Below are 25,558 nucleotides of genomic sequence, written 5' to 3'. Positions count from 1 at the left end.
GTTAGCTCAGTCAAGTCACAGAAACGTCGTTTTTTTGGATGTCCAGATTTTTATGTTGTTGGAAAAAAAACAAAAAACGCTTTCATTTAAAAATCTAATTTGCTTATTTACAGTTTTTATTTTCCTTAAACATAAAAAATGTCACCTTTTTAAACGGCATTATTCAACGTACAGAACTTTGCATACGGGCGAAGATTCTTCGACGTGTGTGGTGTTGATGTTAGGATGTACCGTATTGGAAACCCTCGCCAACATCCGCCTGTTTTTACACGATGGAGCGACTAAAGACGACTCACATCTGCAGCTGCGTCAGACATCACAGCAGATACCGGCTGCTGCTGGTGGCAGTTTAAGACAACAACGTCCTTTTTTAAAATATTTATTCATATTTTACAAAACATGTGCCGAGCTGTAAGTTTGAGGCGTTTCTTTTGTTCGACTGTAAGAGGTCAGAGGTCAGAGGTCAGAGGTCGTTGGTTAACCCCCCCTCTACAAAATAGTGTTGCCAGAAACACATTTTCACCTTTGTGTTTTCACCCTGGGGAGTTTCTGACGATGAAAAACAGAGTTCAGAGTTTAAAAATGTTCAGCGTTTGAAGAGGAGGCGGTTCCTTGAGGGAGCTGTGGCGTGTGATTGGAGGACAGGTGGGGCGATGGTGGGATTTCCTCTCTCTCTCTTTTTCGCTCGTTGGCGGCTGGCTGGGTGGTGACTCCAACGTGGATTGAAGGTGGTCTCGCAGACGCCCACTCTTAAGTAGTCTGCAGAAAAGGAGAAAAGACAAAATTTGTTTACATCTGTACAAATATGAAGCATATAAACGGTGAATGGACTTGAGCTTGTAAAGTTCTTTTCTAGTCTTCTGACTACTCAAAGTGCTTTTACACCGCAGGTCACACCTACACATTCACACACTGGTGGTAGAGTCGGTCGTCTCTAAACCAGACGGTCGGGGGTTCGATCCCCAGCAACTGTTCATACACATTCATACACCACTGAAGAAGCAGCGGGAGCAATTCACGGTTAAGCGTCTTGCCCGAGGACACATCGGACATGTGGCTGCAGGAGCTGGGGATCGAACCCCCGTCCTCCTGTTGAGAGACGACTGACTCTACCACCTAATAATTGATTGCACAGTAAAAAAAAACCCTGAGCTGATCCACATCCCCGTCTTTTGAGGGGTCTGCAACCTTTTCTCGCACAAGACATTTTTGCTTGCACCATCACTCTGGAGCCACTAAACACATTTTCCTGCAGCCTTTCGTTAAGCTCAGTCATGTTTCACAGATCTAGATGAGCTCTCGTCGATACCCTTTAAACATGTAAAAAAAAACTCTCCAGCGGGGGAAGCCTCCTTTTCCTGCACTGTCCCTTTCCAAAGATTATGCTGTTTACTCCGTCCACCGCTTTGCATATAGAAAGCGAACGCTGCTTTGTATATTCTCATGTATACACGGGGGGGTTGACATTTACACAGCCCACAGTCTGCACCGAAGCAGAACCCGATGTGCTGTATGTGTGATTACATTTGTGTAAAGCTGTGTGACGCGTGAGCTTTTCGCCTCCTTTGTAATTTATTGGACAAAGATTCACATACAACGCGGTGATTAAAAAACAGGCTCACCTCTGCAAGCACATTCCTAACTCAGAGTGTAAAGGGCGACATGCATGAGTGGCGTCTGACTCATCAGTACAGTTTTTCTAAATCAGAGTAGTTGCATCACATGAAACGGAATCTGAGCGGGCGTTCTGACCTCCGCACTCTGCCGCCGCATCTTGTGCACGGAGCACGATGTTGTGTGGTCTTTCTCCCCCGAGCCTTCGCGTTCCGACTCGCGCTCCCTCTTTCCTGTGATGCCGCTTCTGGTGTGCAAGAGGAGGCCTGCATGTGTCAGTGGGAAGAGAGAGAGAAGGGGGGGAGGAACATGTTAAAACACAGTGCTGGTGTGGGTGGAGGATTAAGAAATAGAACAGGTTGATGTGAAACTACTGAGTCACCAACTAATCAAAGTGTTTTCCTTGATTTCACTTTTTCAAATCTGTTGCTTCTTTATCAACGACTTTTTTGCAGCTTATTTTAAAAGCATCTTGTGAGCATGTATGATTCCATTTAAATGATTCCTACCCGGGTGTTGAGGCACAGCAAACTCGTGGTAGAGTCGGCTGTTGGTGACGGTCTGGCTGGCGTCTGGCACTGAGTGGTATCCTGCAGCACACACAGAACACAAGCGGTCAAACTGAGGGCTTTAAAATATACTTAATCTACTCCTACATTTACCAGACATGTGCATAAAAAGATGAACATTTCCCTCAAAAAATCTGATTCGAATGTCATACCTCATCATTTTATCAGTTATTATGATGATCTCTGTTATTGTTTAGGGCAGTGGTTCTCAAACTTTTTAGACTGCGTACCACCTCCGAAAATATTTGGCTCTCCAAGAACCACCATTATGGTAGATGTTAAAATACACTGTAGGCCTACTTCTACACACATTTCATGCAAGAGGCAAATTAATTAATAAAAAGAATATTATTTATTATTGACTGCTGGCAGCCACGCTGTAGGCCTAATAAGGTCTAGCCTAGAACTGGCACACACAAAAGTGCAGAACAATAAAAATGACAACTTTATACCAACAACCTGTTTGAGAATATTTAGTCTCCAGTGTTTCCCACACAAAGACCTGGGCCCAAGTATATTTCCGACCTGTTCTTATTTAATTTTTCATTTATTCATAAAATTGCTGCGTGCCTGAGAGAGCGCGTGAGAGAGAGCGGGAGAGAGAGAGAGAGAGAGCGCGTGAGAGTGCAGGCGTGCGCTCTGCAGGCTCCGTGCAAACAGAGCTGCTTTATTATAAGTCTCTGCGTTCAACATAGCAAAACTGCCTTTTAAAAAAAATCCCTCTCGACTCCTGCGGAGTGTTAAGACATCAAAAGAGAGCAGAATCACATCAGCTTCAGAGCTACAGAGAGAGAGAGAGAGAGATAGAGGGAGGGGGAGCGATAAGGTCCGCTGTCCGTACATGCATCAAAACTGAAGCTTCTCCTGGCTCCATTTTAAAAATGTTAATGTACAGCTGCTTGCTGTTGATTCAGTACTGAACTATAACAGAATATCGAGTGGAACTTTTCAAAACGCGGGGCGTACTCCTGTTGTTGTTTATGTCTGTGCGCGAACATAAAGTGAGCAGATTAAAGTTGTTTGTTGCAAAAACTAGATTAATTTAGAGGGGAAAACACATTTGATATAAATACAACCCAATAGATACAAGACAGATAAGATAAGACAAAAAATAAATAATAATAAATAAATAATTGTCGTTTTATGCTGAACGGGTTTGTTTTTTATATTGTGGAGATTTCTTTGCGTACCACCACAGGGAGCCCGTACCATAGTTTGAGAACCACTGGTTTAGAGGCTTCAGCAATGCAAATACTACTGTCAGTTTGTGGTTGTTACACATCCTGTCCACTAGAGGGCGATGCAACATAAGCCTTCAAGATGCATTTGGCGTAAGCAACAGGTGAAAGCTCTCTCCCTAAGTCACAATAAACCCTCTGGCTGTAAATGTTCACACAGTATCTGCTGAGTTATAAAAGACTGTTTGTGTTTGTCTGGAGGTGTGTCTCTGGAGGAGAGCGGACGCTTCAGTATGGAGGAGGTGTGGCCAAACAGCTGTTTGTTTTTGTGCTGGTGCTCAAGGGCGACATCTACTGGATCAAAAAGTTGCACATTCTTCCTTTAATGAAGAATAAAAAAATCACCCTAAATGTGTTCCAGCTGGCTTAGTTTTTAGATAACCTTCTCCGAACAGAAACCAGGTTTATCAGAGGTCGAGACCTACCATGCTGTTGATGCTGCTGCTGCTGTTGGTGTTGTTGTTGGTGTTGTTGTTGTTGTTGTTGTTGTTGTTGTTGTTGTTGTGGGAGTGCTTGTAGTCGTTGCTGTTGTGCAGCGCTGCTGGGTCCGGTATGTTCTTCATTATCAAAGTTGAGTAGGATGCTCCCGCTGCCGTTAGCTGTAGCAACTGAGTTCCCCGACGACCCTCCAGGCACTGAGACGAGATCACACACACAAAGAAAGATTTACTTCACAATTTTTTTTTTAACCAACGACGCCTTGGGAGAAGATGTGTAAGAAAATATGGACATCTTCGATTAAATAAAAGTGACTTACAATGTGAGCTGTTGTTGTTGTTGTTGTTGTTGGTCCCTGGCTGCTGCTCTCCTGGAGAGTAGGCCATCATTCCTCCATTCCCGTTCCCATTGGTGGAAGGCACAGAAGCCAGCAGGCCTGAAAGACCAGAGAGCAAGACGGGTTAGGGAAAAACGAAACCTCAAAGCATTTCTTAGTAATTCATAAATGAGCTATTGAGACCTAAACTGGGTAACACTTTATAATAACCATCATCTATAAAGGGTAAATAAAGGTAAATAGATAGTTAATTAACAGTTATTTAATAGTTATTTAATGTTAACAAATAATGAAATTATAGTTAATATTGTTTGCTAATGATTTGTTATGCTTTAATTAATGTTATGTTAACAGTTTATTGATGCACACATTATAACATTTCATACACTTTATAAAGTGTTTGTTAATGATGACCAAATGATTTATAAACCTTTAAGAGATGGTTTATAAAACATCTATAAACATTACAGAGACACATGGACCAGATATTTGTTCATGGTTTGTAAATATTTAATAAAGCAAACATTATTAACTATCATTTCATTGTTTGTTAACAGTAAATAACTATTAACTAATGGTTAATTAACTATATATTTACCCTTATTTACCCTTTATAGATGATAGTTATTATAAAGTGTAACCCTAAAGTGTTTTTGAACAATAATGTTAACATATGGGACCTTGGCTTTTTGCAGCCAGCCTCAAGTGGACACTCGAGGAACTGCAGTTGTTTGCACTTCTGCATTGGCTGTACTTTTTTTAACTATGGACGTTGACGCTTGGTTGTGTAATGGTTTGCTACATTGGTAGGAAGAATTTAGGGACAGCTTGTTTTCTATATTTCTCTAATTAGCCAACATGTTGAATGAGCTTCTAGAATGTCTGCAGATCCTTACCCAGTCCTCTGTATCGGCTAAGTTGCTGGTAGATCTGCTTCATCCTCTCGATGTTGAGCCGGCTCGCCTCGGCGTGATGCACCATGGGCTTCGGGTAGTGGACACCGATGATGCACTTGGCGGCCGCCTGCACCGACTCCGGGGCGTTCCACGGGTCGTAGATGTACTTAGCGGGGAAACCTCGGAGGATAGGTAAATATCGTCTGGAAGCACAGGGAGACATTAGATTCGCTGTCTTGCGTCTGCACGATGTGAAAGGTTGCAGAGTTATAATCAGTGGTTGGGGGGAGATGCAGGGATTGCTAAAAAAAGGTTTTATTTTAAAACAACTTGTTAAAAAAAATGGGGTTAAATCTTTGACATTAGAACTGAGTTATTGTGTGTTTACAGACTGTGGATGTAATGTGACTGATAAGAGCATGCTGGTTCTTCAGCACTTCATGCTTCTGGGTTTTATAGATTTTGTAAGTGCTACAAAAATGAAAGCTGCAAACCAAACAACAACACTGCACAGTGTGGCTACAGTACAGCCTTCTGCAGATTCTGGCACTGAGGTGAGTTAGCATCCCAGTTGGCAAAGAGGACTACAGATCACAACGAGGTAAATACAAAAAAAATGAGGGGGGCTGTGGTCCCAAAACAACAACACAGAGAGAGTAAAGTCACACCGGATCCTCCAAGAGGTCATCTCATAACCCTGCTGAAGTTTGGCCTGTTGTGGATTTTCTCTGTGTGACAAAGAGAAGCCACCTACCTAGTGAACATGGTCCCACCTTACCGAGTCCGAGGAGAGGGGGGTGGGGGAGGGGGAGGGGGGCAGAGAGAGGCAAAGGAGTGGAGGAGAGGTGAGAGCAAGTGGAGCTGTGGGAAGTGACACAGTGCACCGAGAGAGAGGAGATTTGGGGGTGGATGGGTGGAGAGGTGGGTGCGTGGGTGGGGGGGAGTAGGAAGGGCGAGGGCATGACTTGACGGCTCTCCGCCTTCTCAAGGAGACCGCCCCCCGTCACTAGAGAGAGTTCACCGCCGCTTTGCTCCATGATGCTAGGAGACGTCTACTGTAACACGCAGTTAGAAAGCAGAGTGTGTTGACCCTCACCTGCACAACCCCCCACCCCACCACCCCACCACCGCTGCCATCCAACCCAGACCGGAGCAGGTATATGGTGGAAGAAGTTCTGCCATCGAGAGATCTCTTCTTCTACCACTACTTCATCCTCACAAAATGTTACTTGTAGTCAGTAGCTGAAGCATCTGAAGGTAAATGTCTGCAAAAATAATTAAACTTCAAGTCCTTGATCGACGACAGAAGTCTTCCATTATACCTCACAGCTCCAGGCCCGCCCCCTCCCTCCCTCTTTACCCCCCTCCCCAATAATCAGACAGTGGTGGACTAAGAGAAGAGGTCATGCCTGCTTCCCCTGGTCCCTCAGACTGTGGTGGTTGTCTTTTAAGTGGTCAGCACGCCCAGAGCCCCGCCCCCTTCTTTGCTGACTGCCCCCCCCCCCCCCCCCCCACAAACACAAACCACAGCATCACACTCTGGGCTGGCCCACTAAGGGACCCCCCTCATTTCACCAACAGGGACTACAACCCTTATAGCCAGGAAAATTCCACGACCTGCCAGTAACAAGCGGTCCTACAGAGGACAGCGTGTGGTGTTGTTGCAGAGTGTGTGTGTGTGAGCATCCAGATTGCTTTGAATGCATTCTGTGCATGGCAGTGTTTGGAAGGAGTGTCAATGAAATCTTTGTGTGTGTGTGTGTGTGTGTGTGTGTGTGTGTGTGTGTGTGTGTGTGTGTGTGTGTTCATCAGTGCCTAAGAAGACATGTCTCAAGCCTGCAAGTCCACTCTTAGAAACTTGAAATTTGAAGTAATATTATGGCTAAAGACATCACAAGTTAATGTGGTATTACTTTTTTGTATTTTTAAAATGACCAGAAAGACAAGGCCACACTTGTGAAGTATAGACCGTTAGTCCTCTCCATGTATGGTAAGCGTGTGTGTGTGTGTGTGTGTGTGTGTGTGTGTGTGTGTGTGTGTGTGTGTGTGTGTGTGTGTGTGTTCTGGAGTGCCTATATGGACCAGCCCTGGCTCCAGGTCCACCTGAACCTGGCAGGGCTGCATTCACAGAAGCAGAGCACCTCTGAACATTTCACAAAGGGTCGGACGAGGGGCTTCGTCCAGCGTCTGGACAACGGACCGGCTCCCAGCACGCCTGCGGTGGCACGGAGTCGGTCCAAACGCCTCTCCTCACTTCCCTTTGGGGAATGCTTTAAGGTCCTCTACGTAAAGGAATGCAGGCAAGGCGTGTGCGTTTCCCTACGAAGCGGTCAGAATCCCTTTTGATGTAATGAGACGCCACCGAGTCACAAACCTACCCAGAGGGTGCTGCTGGGGCCCCCCCCCGTCCCTCAGGGTCTCACAGACAAGTAAAAAAGCACACCACCACCAATTTTATCATCTCGTTCCCCCCCGACTTCCATCCAGGTGCAGCCCTGGCCAGGCTGCACCTGGATGGTGGGGGCGGGGGATAGGGTGGGTGGGGGCGTGGGCACGGCCAATCAACTTAAAAGCAATCAACTACAATCTACAAAAGGGGAGAGAGGGATAGCTGAACTCTTCCCCCAATCCCCCCCCCCAAAAAAAACAGATGAGCCAAAAATTACAAACACAGAGCCACACCGAGAGAAAGAGAAGAATTCATCTAGGCTTGTGTAGCTTAAAAATCATCTGCTGGCAACAATAAATATGTGAATTAAAAAAGAGGACTGCACGCGCACACAATCACCAAAAGGGACATTCACAGACACACACAAAAAAAAAAAAAGGTACGCAAAGAATCATACTGTGTGAGATTACAACAAGACATGCCTGATTCCAAAAAGCTAAAGTGCTGAAGTTTAAACAGAAAGGAACATGGACGGACAGGTAAAAAAAATACAAATAAAAAAAAGGAGAAGACGGAAGGACGAATGTTCTTTGTCTTTCACTTACCCAAAGACCTGGTGGTCCACCTTGATCCCTCCATCTCTCTCCCTGTCTCGGGTTATGTGTCCTTGTTTATGACCTGTGTGTGCCTCTTGGTTGTTTTCCCATTTCTAGTATTTTCCCATTGAAGTGTTTATTCTGTAAGAACTAATAAGAGGCTACCTGAATATATGAAGACTTTCCCTGAAAGATTCTGCTTTAGTGTTGTAGTACTCGAAATCGGTCTTTGGTCTCGAGACCGCTTTTTGAAGGTCTCAGTCTCATCTTGGAATCGAAAGCATTTTTACTCGGTCTGCCTTGGTCTTGTCTTGGTCTTGATTCCTAAATGTCTTGATCTTGTCCTGCTTTGGTCTCGGTCTGAGTCTTGACTCGGTCTCGCCCTGCCTTGGTCTTGGTCTTGACTCGGTCTGGATCTCTAAATGTCTTGGTCTTGTCTCGGTCTGGATCCCTAAATGTCTTGGTCTTGACTCGGTCTGGATCCCTAAATGTCTTGGTCTTGATCTTGTCCTGCTTTGGTCTCGGTCTGAGTCTTGACTCGGTCTCGCCCTGCCTTGGTCTTGGTCTTGACTCGGTCTGGATCTCTAAATGTCTTGGTCTTGACTCGGTCTGGATCCCTAAATGTCTTGGTCTTGACTCGGTCTGGATCCCTAAATGTCTTGGTCTTGACTCGGTCTGGATCTCTAAATGTCTTGGTCTTGACTCGGTCTGGATCCCTAAATGTCTTGGTCTTGACTCGTCTGGATCCCTAAATGTCTTGGTCTTGACTCGGTCTGGATCCCTAAATGTCTTGGTCTTGTCTTGGTCTCGCCCTGCCTTGGTCTTGGTCTTGACCCCTAAATGTCTGGTTCCTCCCTCGGCCCCCCCCTTTTGAACCTGTCCTCAGTGGCGACCCCGCTCTAATTCTGTATTTGGATTTGGTTCTCTTTGCGCCCCCTATGTGTCCCCTTACATGTGAGTACTCCAGAGAGACAGAGGGAGGAAGGGTGCCATCCAGGTGGTGGGTCACCAATGGGCGATGTGAGGAAAGGTACCCACCTAATGAAGTCCCCATTGGGGTCGGTGCGCCGGCCGAAGCCCACGGGGCAGTAGCAGTGGAAAAACTGCTGGAAGAATGAACTGCAGGACAGCCACATCCAGCTGCCGGCGTTCACGCTCCAGTCGGCGTCTAGAAGCAGCTCCTCGAAGACCTGAGACACAAAAATACATCCAATGACTGACTTTCTTTCAGGAGACATTTTGACCCTCCTCGCCCTCCACTGTTAAAATCCCGCGTCCTCACCTTCATCCCTTCCTCCCAGCTGATCCACAGGTCCCCCCTGGTGAGGAAGCAGGCCACGGCGTGCCGGGCCAGGTGGTGGATCCAGCCCTCCTGCCTCAGCTGGGTCATGATGGCGTCTATCCAGGGGAAGCCCGTCTTGGCTTCGGCCCACTTGGCGAGCGCCTCGGGGTTCTTGTCCCAGGGGATGCGGACGCAGATGGGGTTGCCCTCCATCTTGTCGAAGCGCGGGTTGTTGGTCGCCGCCGTGTAGAAGAACTCCCGCCACAGCAGCTGGCCGTAGAGAGAGAGCGGAGGGGAGCTGTTCTTTTTCACCTGGAAGAAACCAACGCAGGAAAGATCGTTAAAACACCCGGTGATGAACCAAACTTCAAACTACAGAGGTCAAAGGTCAAATATGTTTGTTTATGTCCGTCAGTAATATCATCTTTACTTCCTAATAAATGCCATACCCTCCCTTTTTTTATTTACTTCTTGCTGTTCTGAGTTGAGAATGTTTAACCCTCATGCATCACTATTTGATAATAATTATCAGGAATTTAACCCTTAAAATGCCAGAATCATGTAATCAAACTGGCATTTAAAGGGTTAAATTCCTGATAATTACTCAATATTTTATATTTTTTGAGGAGAGCTGGAGTTGTTTAAGAGATTTATGCAAAACAAAAAAAAATTGTGACCAACGATCGTTCTTAATCTGTGACTTGGATCGGCGCTGTCAGTCTGATATCTGATATGTAAACTACATCAATATCTGACCTGATACAGATTTACGATCGGATCGGTCTCGTCTCTAATTTTCTAGAGATCTCAACTTAGTTATCCCGTCATCTCCAAATAAAAAAAGATTCAAACTTTTAATTTTTGCCGTTTCCTTTGAGGGGAAAAGAGCTCTTTAGGCTCTGACTTGATTCTTACCATACATAAATATTCCTTTGCACATTTTGTTAAGCGGTTTAAAAACATGCCGAGATCATTCCTACCACAATTTTATCTGTCATGCTGAGAGGAGGTTTGCGAGCGACTATTTTTCCAGACAAATAGCTACTCTAACCTTTCGGTACAGATCGGTGAGCTTGAAGTAGAAGAGGCGACAGGAGAGGCAGCCGAAGCGCAGGTAGGGGCTGAGGCCTGTCGGGCTGGCCAGCAGCGAGTTGGCGTTCATCCTGGGGCGCTCGAAATTGGCCACCCAAGCCTGCAAAAAGAAGAGACGGACAGACACACAGGCGTTTAATTGAGATAGAGTAGAGTCCATCATCGGGCATCATCCCTTATGTATTGCACAGATGTATTGCAAAGGTAAAAAATATTGCAAGGGCAACAGGTCAAACAGATCTGCTTGTATCTTCATAAAGAGACAGATTAATAAAGATGGGTGTCATTTGGACTTTTGCACCGTGCTGTGTTTGGGGTTTTGGTGAGCTGTAGTACCGACCTTTCTCTCCAGATGGCGCTCTATCCTCGTCAGAGCCTCGGTTTCTCCTCCCGGCCACACAGCTGTAGGCAGACCCTCAATGTCAAAGCCTGAAAAACAAAACAAAAAAATCCCGATCATCTCTTTGCTTTTCTGCACTTTCTGCACTTGTTGTGTCAACAATCTGAGACTCAGTTATGTCATGTACATCAGATTAAAATCTTATACAACAAATCATTTCACCCAGCCGGTCAGCATGCGCTCCAACCTGCTGATGACTACAACAAATCACATCAGGCTGCGTCTAAGCGTGTTGCTTTGACGACTCCTTAGTCCAGAATCTATCCAATGTCCAATCGTTAATTTTGCAGATGTCTGCGGGGGGGTGGGGGGGGCAGATGTCTGCAGAGCTGTGTGAATGGAAAAACTCGGCATCTTGACGGTGTAAGTGTAAGAGGGTTAACATGTTATTAAAAGGACAAACAACAGCTTGTCTGGTGAAGACGCAGCACACGTGCACGGACACTTTTAGATTTTTTTTTTCTTGAGGTTGAACACCGGCAGGTGGCTACATGAGCGGAGCGTTAACCTTTTTGTGAATGGAAACTCGACATCTGGAAGGAGACCAATCAGGTGGATGTGTGACCTGAGTAATCCAATAGTGAGGCTTTAGAGGAGCCGTGCCTTTCAAGCGGCAGGATGAATGAGCAAATGAGGTGAATGGAGGTGTGTGTGTGTGATTTTCTGTTTCATGCATTTTCATATGCTCACCCAGCTCCTCCAGGGACGGGACCCCGTACTTGTCCCCGTGGTCATCGGAGACGGGAGTGACGCAGCGCCCCATCAGGGATTCCGACAGCGTCTCCACGGGCATCTCAGGAGGATCGAGGCGACTGATCAGGGTCTGGAAACGCTTGTAGGTGAGAGGAGGCTGCCCGCCATTCAGCTCGATGATCCTGGGGAGGGTCAATTAATTATCCAATTAAAGTGAATTCAAACATCATGTCCCGCCTCCTGAGAACAACCATGACCCCTGAACTGTTGCATGAGTGTGTGTGTGTGATTTCCTCACTTGTCCAGGTCGTAGAGGGTGTGCGATATCTTGACGTTGACCTCCACCCCGGCCTCCATGGCCAGCTTCTTGATGGCGGCGTCTCTCTCCTTCCCGAACGGCTCGGAGTCGTACTCAAAGGTCAGCCGCGAGATCTTCCACTCCTGATACAGAGAAGAAGACGAGAGTTTGAGTTTCATCTTCAAAAAGTGACAACTAACCCTCGAGTCTATTTACAAAAACTAAAAGCAGCAAAAAAAGCTACAAAATGTTAACGCTCGGCCAGTTTCAGTCCTGCCCGATGCTGACCTTAAATAGCCGCGGGAACACGTTGGCCGGTTGGCCTCTGATGACAAAAAGACGGGAGTTGAGCTTCCGTAGGCTGGCGTCCAGGTCCTCCAAACACTGGAGGAGAAACCTGGAGAGGAAAGAAGAGAGAGGGAGAAGAGCAGATTCAGTCCTCAGCGCTTGATTATACTCTAGATTCATCGAGCCAACGCAAACTTTGACTTAAGATCTGCAAACATCACACTCAAAGAAAAGTTGAATTTTTCCCCTCTTTGTGCTACATCATGACAAAATGTTGACTAGAAGACTTTCCTGTCCTACTTTTGTTCTGGTTTTTACTCTCAGATCCTTCCTCTCTGCAGCAGTGACACATTTTTTGGTGCCCTAAATTTGCCTCATCGGATGTGTGTGTGTGTTGGGTTTTTAAGGGTGAAGAGTCTCTGTGTGTTTTGGGCTTTTTGATGCATTTCACCCTCCTGACAGAACTGATCATCCTCCGTTAGACTCATGCTTGAAGCTTTAATGGATTGATCGACTTAAGAAGTAATCAAACATCTTGTGAAAATCTAATGAATGTGTTTGGTGCATTGAAAAGAACAAAAAAAGATGAGTCAGAAGGCGAGGCAGTAAATAAACATCATCCCTCCAGTGACAGATGGCTAGATGGTTAGATTTCCCTGTTTGAAAGAAGCCGATCCTTGACTACACTTCAGCAGTCTTTAATCATCATAATGAATATGGATGGAGCTCCCACAAAGAGCCGGATGACCTTTGTAAACAAAAGAAAAATAACGACAGTGGGCGGGTTTGATCCGGCACAGACCGGAAGACTCTTCAGACTTTTTCATTTTGTAGTGGTTCTGATCCCCTTGACAGTGGGACCAAAGGGTTTTTAATGACGCACAAAAACACCTACTGCTTACTCTTCACCGACAGACTGATCAAACCATTCCCCTAAATGGACAATGACGGTTTCTGCTTGGGAGCGTCGGACCATCTGTGCATCTTTTCCGTTGCAGAATCACAGATTTTAGAAAGTCGTTTAAGGCTAAAAACTACAAAGAAATGGATTTTGCTGAAATAGAAAAAAACCTTTGCACATCCATTTCATTAAACAGGCAAGTAGGAGAGCAGGTAGTCCAAAAAAAGGTCAACTCCAGCACGCTGTCTTACTTGCAAACAAACATTTATCGGCGACCTTTTGGTACCAAAATGTAGGTTTCCACCTCTTTTTGCATGAACAGGACCGACATCATCCAGAAATGACCACCGCACCGCTCTGATTTGGACAATCTTGGTATTCATGTCTAACCATGGACGTTGCTGAAAGTCACATATTCTTACTTCTGCAACACTTTGTCAGTCCTGTAGCTTTATCTCATGTTGGGATTAAATGAAGTGAAAGGAGTAAAAAGTTGCTTCATGTTGGTTAAAAAAAAAAAAAAAAAAAAAAAAACCTCAGTGATGGCAGGCTAAATGTATTTCCTCCCCAAAGCTGCCAAACTGTCTTGGCAGGTGCTGTGTGAGTGAGTGTTGGTGGAAATTTGGATTCAGGAATGCAGCAGAATGTGGAAAGAACTCTGAGTAAGTTTAAGAGCCCAGTATGATGTGAGATAGCAGATATTTTCAGACTGCAGGTGAAGCATCTGGGTCACTATTCATTCATCTTATTGAGCGTGTAGAGTAGCCAACATCACCCTGTAAAAAGTTATAATATGTCAGGGTTGAGTTCAGGTTCAGAGCTGTTCATGGCGCCCACAGGTGGCAAAACAAAAATCCCATTATAGCCGTTTTAGTATAAAATAAATGCAGAAATGTCTCCAGTATATTTATGTGTAAAAAACAAAGCTAACAAAAAAACTTAAGACTTGTTGGAACTTTTCATCGAGCACATGATCCCTGCTGTGTGGTGTCTCCTCAGAACATTTCAGCTCTTAAAGATGAATCTCTGAAGCTTCCTGTGTTCTTTTGTAAATCATTTCAATTTAATTAATGTCGTGTTTAATGAATATGAAAAAAATCTTTGGAAGAGCTAAAATTGTTAAATATACTGCGAGCATCATACCCCCCTCTTTCTGCAGAGAAAGTGCTCCAATGTTTGAAAGTTTGAGGGAGGAGTCTTGCAATTATGTGTAATTACTAATGTGTGAAGAATGCTTTTCCTAAAAGAAAAAAAGATGCATCTCTGCTGCATCCACTGTTCCAGCACCGCCTATTGTAGACCGTGTTGGGTCTGATCCCAACCAGAGCAGGCAGCCAGACGATGTTCTGCTGCATCCTGTTCCCTCCTGTCTGACCCTGTTAGCCCGATCGTTAAAGCAGAGGACGACTCGCTCACAGGCAAAGCTCCGTTTGCTCCCAATCCGTGCACACACACACACACACACACACACACACTCATCAGGCACGTGAATGCTTATGTGTGAGTTCTCCAGTAGTTGTGAAACCTGTGGAGGAGAGTCTCTCTCTCTCTCTCTCTCTCTCTCTCTCTCTCTCTTTTTCTGAGAAGCTCAGACTGGAGCTCAAGTCAGGATTTCTTTGAAAGACTTTCTAATTGTGGCCTTTGATTCAGAGAAATGAGCTTACGGCATTCAGGGGTTTGCACAAAATTGGCCGCCGACAACAACAACACAACTTCAAAAAGAAAATAATTATTTTTCTAACCCTTTACATGCAATAAAAAATGCATTAACAGCTTTCAAAGCGACCTGGAAACTCAAAGCCGACATGTTTTAAAGGTTTCGCAAGTTCAAGAACCAAATTTTAAAAACTGGAGGTATTTTCTGCAGAATTAAGGAATTTCTGGGGTCAAAAAACACTGTAGGCTGCATTGCTTTCATGCTTTTTTTATTTTATTTTTAAATGGGTGAGTGCGCCCTTAGTGGTCTCTTCAAAGCCACCTGATCCCATTGGGAAAATTAGTAATATTATCCGCTACATGTTTATATTATCAGCTGATCTACTGCTGCCTCAATCTGTTCACTTTGATTCAAATCTTGTGTGGCTAGGGCGCCGGATGGCCTGGTTGGTTGAGTCTGGCGTCCCATCTGCGGAGGCATCGCAGTGGAGGTGGGTTCTATTACGACCTTGATGTCTTCCCCCGCTCTCTCCTCCCAATGTTTCCTCTCTCTCTCTTCAAAAACATCCAAAAATATCTTTAAAACAAATCTTGTGTGGCTTTGGTTTTCCAAAATAAAAATAAAAAACCAACCAACAGATCGAGGCGACAGGGGCAGAAGATGTTCTGCTTTGTAAAATTCATGTTTTTGTCAATGAAGAATGGAGGCGTTGGAGGGAACGATTTTCCCGCTGTTTCTGGTTAGAAATGCATTTGACTCTCTAGCAAAGTGTCCTTTCTGTTACGCTGGGAGACACTCGGAACAACAATCTTTCAGTGACAAAAGAAGACCCTTTTTAGTTGGAAAGACTTAAATTGGCTGCAATTTCCTCCGATGTGTAGGGGGTGGCCATTACAGCCAATTTCAAGACGAACTGCCGGAACAAATCCAACACTCCTGTACCTGTAGGTCATTCAGAAAATCAAATACGAGACTCAATTATTAAAAAAATATGAGAATACAAATTACATGTTTTTTGCCTGCAAGTGTTAAAAATCCACAATCGGCCCTTTGAAGCGCAAATGAAAACGATCTCAATGTTAAGATGTTAAGAGAAGGTCAGTGACGCCGTGTTTTCATTTCCACCGACGTCATCAACACCTGGATCCGGACAGAAAGCGAGGTGCAGTCTTACTCTCATTTTTTGGGGGGGGGGGCTGACCTCCTTCTTCTACCTCAGCGGACAAAGAGCGCTGAAATAAAGTCAAGAGATGCTCCACCAATCATTCTGGGTGACGTGCTATCACCTGGTGTGTGTGTGTGTGTGTGTGTGTGTGTGTGTGTGTGTGTGTGTGTGTGCACGTGAGCCCTACGTGCAGGGGATGAGCATGTCAGTCCACGTGCATTCATGTAAGTTTTCTTGTGCGAGCATCAGTGCGTGCTTCCACATCTTCGAGCCTCTGAACGCTTTTATGTGTTTGTGTCTGTGTGTTGCTCTTGCTTGTTTGTGTGCGTGTGTGTGTTAGTGTGTGTTGGTTGCTTTGTCATACATCAGGCCTTATATAACCGCTCTGGCCTAGATCTGTGAGTATAGAGACACTCTGACTTTTGCACAAACACAATCCCTAAGCTGGGTAACCTCATTGCTGGCTGCGCAGCGTGCACGCTCTCAAACACACACACACACACACACACACACACACACACACACACACACAATCACAACAAAAGTTAAATGCCAGCTTTTAAAAACCAAAACAACTCATCAATAGTGAGCTTTACACGTTGTAGTGATCTTAACAAGGAGTCAAGAGGTGAATCTCCTCTCACTAATTGAGACTCATGTAGATTGTGAATATGCTCGCTGACAAACTAAAAAAGAAACTAAATACACATCAGCTACTGACACCGGTAAGACTTTGGACTTTATTGTCCCTATGAGGAATTTCCTCTTCACCGCATTGTCTCTGTCCAAACAGACAATTCCCACCAAAGAAGCACATACACAACTCAAACAAGAATCAAGAGTTCACACTCTGGCCTGTTCAGCGAGGATTTTTGTTCAGGGCCGCCATGACAGCAGGGATCATGCTTTTCCCAAGGCGAGCCCTTCTGCACCTCAGTGCTCTGTCCCTCCGTCGAGGTGGGTGTTCAGTGTGATGCCATGTTCTGTTGAGGTTGCAATGTGTGCAATGGCCCAAATGGACCTGAGATTGAATAGCTTTTACACCTTTTGCAAAGTGACCATCAGTAATAACTCATCCATTCATACACGTTTATATACCTTGACTTAAGCAGCAGCAGCAATGAAGTGTCTTGCCCAAGGAGACAGCAGATATGTGGCTGCAGGAGCTGGGGATCAAACCCCTGACCTTCTGGTTGAGAGACAACCGACTGAACCACTGAGCCACAGCCGATTTCTGTCAACAGGGCAGATTTTGGCCAAAACCGATGTTTTAATCGGTATATTTATGCACCCCTAGTTTCTCATCTCTGTTTTGTTTTTGTGTGTCTTGTGATTGTCCTATCTAAAGGCAAAAAATATATTTTTAAAAAAGTATCGCTGGTAGAAATTAAGTGTCTTTCCGCATCGTCCCGTTAATCGCTCAGTCCAACACCAACTCAGTGTCAGCGGAAACAGACGTTTAAGATAATTATAAAGCAGCAATCAGTCTTTTTGCTGAAGGTTTTTGTTTGTTTTTTTGGTCATTTAGAGGAAGTAGAATTTATTTCAGTCTTTAAACGGCAGTTTAAAGTCCCACATCCAACGAAACCTTCAATCCCAAAGGACTGATCTGCTCAAAGTTCTTTTGAATGAGTCCTCTTCATCGATTTGTAGTTTATTTGTGTGAATCCTACATTCATAATCGTTTTCTACGCCTGTAGACTTCTTCTCTGACTTCATTCTTTTTGTACATGACATGATTTGTAGAGAACCTCGGTAACCAAAGAATAATAATCTGATGCTGCTGTGCGATGTACACAGATGTACTGTGTGGTGTTCTCATTGGTGTTCGCTGGTTAACAAGGCCAAGCAGGAAAAAGCCTCCTCACAAGTAGGTCACGATCACATAACACAAGTTTCATGCAATGGCACACTAACCTACATCTGCTCCAGAGACCATTCTCACATTTTCCCCTAGACAGAAAAAAACCCCCAAAATTGATTAGCCCTGTCTTTTTAATGTTTTTTTTGCTCCAGAGCTCAGTCTCTTTACGGAGAACTTCTCCTGTGTTGTTTATCACCACGGTGACATGCTTCTTTGTCTGCTGTGTCTTCACTGGCTCGGACTCCCTCCACTCATTCAAATGTCTACATATTCTGACGCTCCATATTTTTCATCCTCTACATGGAGTTCGTTCAATCTGACATGACAAAGTTGTGTTTCTTTAGTTTTTTTTGACAGGCTAGTTGGTGTGTTATTCATCCAATGGGATCAGATCCAGACAAACTGAACCCCCGTATCTACAGAAAATGTTGATAAAACGCCTCAATTAGTGCAAGAAAATCCACAAAAAATGGAAAATAAAAAAACGTTCACGGGCTGGAAAAGGTCAGAAAAGTACGCAAAACAAAAAATGTTTTTTCCCAATTAAAATCAGCGGTTGTGCTTCATAATATATAAATATAGAAAAACAGGAAGCAGTGTGTGTCCTAACTCAGATCTAGGAGAAAACAAATCGGCATGAAAACCATTCGGCTCAGTTTATAAAAGAGGAGACCTTTGGCAGCCAACATTTGTGATTTGTCATCGCCCCCTGTGGTGAGGGTTCAAATCCCCAGCTCCCGCAGCCACATGTCCGCTGTGTCAGGACACCATGATGAGGATAAATGAGCAAAAAAGAAACGCCAACTAGCTTGACATGACAGTAATCTCGCCGAGGGCTGGCGTTACAGGAATACCTCGCTGTTAAGTCGCCCATTCACAAAAACGGGGGCGGGATAATCTCTCTCGGTCTAAATCGCAGATGAACCATCCAGCTGGACGTTGAAGGTCCGTAAATTTGCAGATTAAAAATAACGGTTGTAATTGGATGATGGTGTGCCATATAGACCTGCAGATGTCAGGACAGCTGGGCAGGTTTTTAGTGTCGATGTCTGAGCCTGGGAGGGTTATTAGAGCTGCAGACATGTGAACTGTGAGTCTATATATGGGAACAGGTCCAGTGACTTTCTAATGATTTAAGATTGCAGTTTTCTTTCAAGGATCAGCTCCCCCAATGTCAATCATTTGGAATTACAAGCCTGGTAGAAATGGACCATGTGGGGGGAAAGATGTGATCATTTTAATCTAAATTCAGGAATCTGGAGGGGCTGCATGCTGAGCTGCCACTAATGACAGTATCTCAGTTTTTAAGTCCTTCCTTCTGTGTTGCTGTTTTGTGCATATATTTATTTAAAGAGGCCCCCCATCCTCCACACAAAAGATAGTTTTACTTTGATTGTTTGTTCATCAGGTGGTTTCAGACCAGTCACCAAATTAAATGGGTTCTTCCTCTCACTCACTGACCCCTCCCACCATATTCTTTAGAAATCAGGCCACTGTATTGTCCTCTAATCCTGCGGAGCTAAAAACAAACAAGCTCCATTTAAAAAAAAAAAAAAAAAACCTTCACGGCTTCACGAGGTTATAACACATCTGTGTGCGCCTGAGCAGAAATCAGTGACCTCAATTCGGTTTGATTTGTCTTGAATTCTAAACTCTGTGCATCATCTAGTGACCCCATTACGCAGCTTCTGAGCTTCTTCTGCAGATAATAAAAAAATAAATCTAACAAACGCAGGTTGTAGCCTTGAGTCTGGCGGTTGAAGCGTTTGGGTCGTACGTCACTGACTCGGCCCAGATAAGTGGGACACATTCAGCAATTTCCTGTCCTCTTCAATAGACCAAATAAGAATCCAATCCCCCCCCCCCCCCCCTCCTCGTATAGTGAACGTCACCTTTCACAGCACAGTGAGTTCAGATAAAGTTGTTTTTTCCCTTCATGAGAAAACATACTGGATATTTTAAAATTGTACATTTTTTGATGGCAAACCCCTTGAGATGGATACACGTTGTGGAGGGGGTCCGACACAAAACATGAAGTACAACAAAAGTGATGCAAACCAATCAAACCGAGCCACATCTCCACCTGAACAACGGCGGGTAAATAAAGAGAGCCACACTCCTTCCTATCGCTGCAACACCTGTTGGTTTGACCTGATAACTGCTCTCATATCTGGCAAACCGAGGGGCGTCCAAAACGGCCGTGTGTGGTGGTCGCCTCTCCAGTTTTGGGGATATTTCATATTGAACGTGAAATGAGATTATTTGCTGACGTCAGCGTCCCCGTGACGATGACCAATCGTTCCTCAAGGTTGACCTCCTATCAGTGAATTCGATTAGCTCCCCGAAGTCAAACAAAATATAATGTCAAAAATAAAAAAAAGCATTTCATCATCAGTGACCTACAAATTATGTTTTGGAATCTGGGAGGGGTGACCATGCAGGCATGTGTGTCACTGATGTGTGTTTCCTGCCCGGACCCTTCCACAACCGCCACCGCCACCAGTCTGTTTACAGCTTTAGCCCCTTGATCTGCTGGGTACCACTGGGTCAGCGACTTCTTAATCGACTATTTCTGAGCGGGGGTCTACAAATAGCAGAGACAGAAAAACGGGCCAGCGAGCATTTAACAGTGGAGTGATACTGACCATCCTCCCCATGGCTTTTTAAAAACATCCCCACGTGAATACGCACGCGTTCCCATCGACACAGGAGGGTGGGAGGGGGAGGCGAGCTTTAGCTGACAGAGAGCCTGTTTACACACCATTTGATCCCTCAGCTTGTCCACCTTTTTCAATAACCTACTTACAACCCCCCCACCCCCCTCTGAGGCCTGTTTGGTTTAGAGAGAGGGCAGACTTCTTCTTCTTCTTCTTTAACCCGCTCATCCGTTCACATCACATGTACAGCCATAAGACTACTTACAGACTGACCTCCCTGATGGGGATTAGGTGAGCTGGGACTAAAACAAAGGAGCGCCCTGTGGCCTGGAAATCACTCGCGCAGCTGTTTCCAGGTTGTTCAATCTTATTTATTTTGTCCGTCAAATCCACTTATATTTAGAAGGGTCAAAGCTCAACTCACAGCCTAAAAAAAGAAGTCCTAATGACGGATTTAGCATGATCTGACTCGTGTGAAAACAAAAAGATGAATGAAGCAATAAGAAAGCCTCACATGCAAACACATGAGGCTCCAAAAGCAGAGAAATGCTGACATCATGTGGTGTTTTTAGGCACTGCAGCACTGTGGCCTCTTTCTCTGTGGATGACTCACAGCAAAATCTCTGCTACTCACCATCTTTATTGTTCAATCCAGAAAAAAAAGGAGACTATGTTCCTTTTATTTATTCTGATTTTATCAGAACTTAGGTTGTCAATATTTTTGATTCCAGAAGGTTTTTTAAAAAAAGACAGAATCTCTGGTTTTGTAAATGATTGATCGTTTTAAAACGCACCAAAGTTTAAACTAACTAACTGACACAACATTAATGTCTTATTATTGAGGTCGAGAGTGCATGCTGGTCAAGTTATGCTGAAAGCGCCATCTGCTGGATTAAACGGCAAACTACTTCAGACGGCCTGATGTAGACTGAACATTTTGAATTAGAGGCTCATACAGTCCGAATGTGAACTTTGTCCCCCAGGTTCAAATGAATGTTTTCCTGTCAGCATTTACACTTTTTGCTCCGTTTTTGTCTCCACCCCCCTCCTCAGGATTCACATATCGAGCCCCTTGAGCTGCCATTTAAAAAAAGAAAAAAAGAGTCGTCCTACCTCCACCTGTTGACCCCGACGTTGGAGGATCCTGCGAACCACGGGTCCAGGAAGTAAACGCAGCGCACCGTGCCCGCCCCTTTGACCGCCTCTTGTAGTGCCGGGTTGTCATGGAGACGGAGGCCCTTGCGGAACCAGTGGATGGAATTTGGGGCCATCTTATTCTGAGCCAATAAAAGAGAAGAAGAAGAGTCATTGATGAATCCCTCGCAGGAGACTGAATGGTGGTGAAATGTTTCTGAATGAAGTCAGCAATTTGTCTCATGTTAACAGAACATAATGTTGTGTTTTTTTCACAGCTCGCTCGGAGTGAGTTCACAGCAGGAGAGCTGTAACAGAAGGATCCAAGCTGGAGCGGCTGCCAACAGAGTGGGACGTGCCAAGAACATACCAATCTGAACAAGAACACCAAAGAAGTCTGTGACTTTCTGTCTTCAGCACATGTCGAATAAAACTCAACATTTAATAAGACTCAGTATCCTGAGGAGGTACGGGACTACGCGAACCTGTGGCAATATGCTGCGGCCTAGATTAAAAAAAAAAAAGCTTATGTTGATATCAGAAGTCCCGCCTCTTCTTGAATTTGATTGGCTGGGGGCATTAAAGAAAACAGCTGTGCTCCAAAAGTTCAACTATTTGAAAGAAGTGACAAAAAAAAAGAGCTGACGTGGACATTTTAGCACTGAGTATGTTGAGTGCCGAAAGACTTAAAAATAAAAAATTAAAACAACACAGGCCCTGAATCATTACTTTTCCAAACCCTTTCAACAATTCACATAAAGAGAAGCCAAGGTGAACTGGTTCCAGTTTTTACGCTTTTTTTTTTGCTTTATGTGCATTCCTGTATGAGTTTTGATCAACATAGGAGTGACATGGATGCAGTTTCTTCTGGTTCCGTGTTTCCTCTGTGGCTCTGAATCACAGACAGTAACACGATCATGGTCTAAAGTCCAGCCCTTGACGAGTTCTACTACATGTCACCACCCCATATCTCTCTATCCAGGTTCCTTTCTGTGCCCTGTAAACGTTGCATTATCCACGGAATAATCCAAACCTGACACTGCTTTAATATTTATCACCTCCTCTAGGCTCACATTGCAACATACCGTTCTTTCTGCTTTGTTTTGCACGCTTACATTTAAATGAAAGCAGCTGCGTGATGAAACATGCAGCAGTACGACTGGTTCAGCAGGAGAGATGTTCTGAACACATGATTACAGTCTTTAAAGAACAACGACGTGTTGAGTTTTGACCCTAATTAACACATTTTTAAAGTCATATTATACACGGGATGGATAATTGATTTAAAGGGCCGGTACCAGGAAATAAAACATGGAAGGTTTCAGGATTGAATCAGGGGAAAGGAAGGATTTACCTGCCATTAGAAGTTTTAACAGGTGTTAGTTTGACACCTCTGTACGTCTGAGGAAAGCAATGATCAGCACTTGATTCTTTATGAATTTGACATGAGGTCGGGCTATTCCTGTCACCCATGCAGCTGGCCCGAGGAGAACACACCAGATGACGGCGGTGAAATAAAAACAGAACGTTCCTGGCAGCAGCCGTGCAGCCTGCGACTGAATTAAATGGATTATTATCTGAGGATAGCCTCCCTGCAGGTTAATTTGGTTTTAGGATGGATTTAGCACTTTGTTGGACCAGCACGCTCCATTCAAAAAAAATAAAACTACGATTCAAAGAGCATTAAGCCATGATCATACCGTAAACCCAACGTTGCCAGGACAAGGACTATTAGCCTCTGTACATGGGGCATGGGACATAACCGCTAGGCCATGAGCACTCCAAATGATTTCATTTTTACAAGCAGCTTTTTTAGACATTTCTTTTTTTTTTACTGCTTTCGACGCTTTTGGAATGAGGCCAAATCTTGTTGCAGGCGATTTGCCAAAACGTATTTCTTACTGGGCTCCACAGCGCTCCATGCACCGCATTCCAACAAATAGATCTACTATAGGATGTTTTAAAACTTTCTGCAGTTCGTCGAGTGTCCACTAGGGGGCTGCTTGCTGCAGAAGCCCCAGAAGTCATACACACCCCCATTCCTTAAAACGGATGACTTTGTGTAATAGATGATCTATTGAATCTAACATATTTTTAAACATTCAACCTCTTTGGAAACTTTTGGGACATTTAGAAATATGTCAAATATTTGGACGAACGACACGACCTAACCCTCTTCTCTGACATCAGGAGGTAGCAGGCACATCGAAAAGGTCATTGCCTTTTCATGTTCTGATTCACTTGAGGAAATAAAATCATATTTTTGCTATCTTCTTACACACCTTTTGAATCAAAGTGGAACTGGGTCACACTTTGAGTCTGCTGTGATGTGCATCAATCCAACCACAGCCAGCGGCCTCCTATTTGATCTGCGACTCCTAAAATAAACCCTTTATTGATCAAATCCTGCACAGTGGTTAATCACTGCTGCATTAGTCATTAACACTCAGAGACTATAATGAATTAGTCACTGCTTACTGTAAGACTGCAGTATCTCCATACGGACACTAGGGGGAGTTTTCATTATCTTGCACAGACATTATGCCCAGAAAGACTTTGAAAAGGATTCCCAAACTGTTCCCCGTGTGCTGATACGGCTCCTGTGATTGCACTGCATTCATGCATTCATTTCCTTAGAGCATTTGTTTCTGCAGAGCATGATCCCAAACAGAAACATTACTCATTATATTCTCCACAACATTGTTGATTTTATTTTTGCAATTTGCTCGTTGCTCTGGCACCCAACAGCCGGTATAAACAACGGTTTGAATGCAGGTATACAGCACTTATCCACTTATTTTTTCAGTCTCCATGTAGGGTCTAAATCCCCTCTATTTCCCACCACTACACTAGTTGATTTAATAAATTAGGACTAGTACAGCAGACTGTGATTTTATTTTCCTAGGAGGGTGAAGGGATGACCTTTCCTATACTCTGTCACCTTATTGGCTAGTATGTCACTGTTTATCCTCTGCTGGACGGGGCACTTAAATAAAAAACATTTGGGGGGAAATGTTAAGAGTTCACCCACTTGACTTCACCGCTGGAGATTTGAGGAGAGCATCTGTGACGTCACGTATGATGTCTTATCTTATCTCTTGTCTTCTTATTTCTAAAAACACTAACCCCATGTAGAGCACACTCTGAATAAAAGCCTCTGCAGTAATAGTGATTTCAGTCACAGTGCAGACAGGTGAAGATGAAGGCTCTAAATAAACTGTTTCAAGCTTTAGATGAGTTTTTAAGTCAATTAGGACGTAAAAAAAAAAAAAAAATCAAATGACTAGTTAAATATTTGAATATATAGACATAGCTCTTAATACAGACATTTGAGGGATATCTTTAAAGCTTATCCAATGTGACCTTCATGAAATATTGTATGAGACTGAATGTGAAGTACACAGGTCAGCTCCACTGTAAACATTATAATTCAGTAATAACATTATGATTTTACTCACAGTTACACATCTGTTCACTTCACATTAAGGCTTAATAACATTTTTTAAAACCGGGTGATGTGTTGAACATGTATTTCAGGGCTAAATATGAAGTTTCACCTCACAGTGGAGGCTCCTCTGACTTCTGCAAATGGAAATTAGGTCACAGCACCACTTTGAATGAGGGACTGGTTTCATAAGTGTTAACAGCCGAATAAAAGCACAACAAAGACGACCTGAACATGTCACAGAGTGGAACATTTAAAGGGTTTAAAATGGTTTGACGTTTTAAAAATAGTCTTTAAGTTTAAGTCCATGTCAAGGAAACAACATGAAGGCAGCGAAACGGGGTCACCAGAGTGATCCTTATGTAAGTGGCGGCGCTGTTTATCGAGTTTTCCGTTAAAAGTAACCCATTAAACCAGTCAAAAAGAGCCGTCTTACCTCGTACTGGTTCCCCAGCGATGATATTTATGTCAAGCCCAAAGAAAGGAGCATTTCTTCCCTACGTTTCGATGTGCGGGGAAGTGTTGTGGATGCGTGTCGCCCGTGAATCCCTATCTCTCTGTACCTATTTTCCAGCCGCTGCACTAGTTTGTTTCATAAGAGTTCA

The 25,558-nt window shown here is 44.2% G+C and overlaps 1 protein-coding gene and 1 long non-coding RNA gene across 2 annotated transcripts; both read right to left on the bottom strand.

Annotated features, from left to right (window-relative positions):
• Positions 1-363: 363 nt before the first annotated feature.
• On the bottom strand, positions 364-25,558 carry LOC132990185 (cryptochrome-1-like). Its single transcript, XM_061058308.1, has 15 exons — positions 25,390-25,558; positions 21,488-21,651; positions 12,131-12,239; positions 11,843-11,985; positions 11,542-11,726; positions 10,792-10,880; positions 10,411-10,551; positions 9,360-9,671; positions 9,116-9,267; positions 5,093-5,295; positions 4,179-4,295; positions 3,847-4,056; positions 2,124-2,204; positions 1,753-1,880; positions 364-759 (listed from the first exon to the last, which is right to left on the bottom strand). The coding sequence occupies exons 2-15, from the start codon at positions 21,643-21,645 to the stop codon at positions 751-753; spliced, it is 2,037 nt and encodes a 678-aa protein (XP_060914291.1). The 5' UTR covers positions 21,646-21,651; positions 25,390-25,558; the 3' UTR covers positions 364-750.
• LOC132990202 (uncharacterized) lies at positions 7,610-9,109 on the bottom strand. The gene is made up of 2 exons (XR_009675973.1): positions 8,846-9,109; positions 7,610-8,421 (listed from the first exon to the last, which is right to left on the bottom strand). It is a non-coding gene; the product is annotated as an uncharacterized LOC132990202 (long non-coding RNA).

This window comes from Labrus mixtus, chromosome 15, assembly GCF_963584025.1.
Source record: "Labrus mixtus chromosome 15, fLabMix1.1, whole genome shotgun sequence".
NCBI lineage: Eukaryota > Metazoa > Chordata > Actinopteri > Labriformes > Labridae > Labrus > Labrus mixtus.
Note: the sequence above shows the minus strand (reverse complement) of the source record. Positions and strands in the feature narration are given on the sequence as shown.

Coding starts and splice junctions, on each gene's coding strand:
- LOC132990185 (XM_061058308.1), bottom strand. CDS start 21,645: ATGGCCCCAAATTCCATCCACTGGTTCCGCAAGGGCCTCCGTCTCCAT. Junction 12,240..21,487: donor GTCGGGGTCAACAGGTGGAG/GTAGGACGACTC, acceptor TTTCCTCTCCAG/GTTTCTCCTCCAGTGTTTGG. Junction 1,881..2,123: donor TGCTGTGCCTCAACACCCGG/GTAGGAATCATT, acceptor TGACACATGCAG/GCCTCCTCTTGCACACCAGA.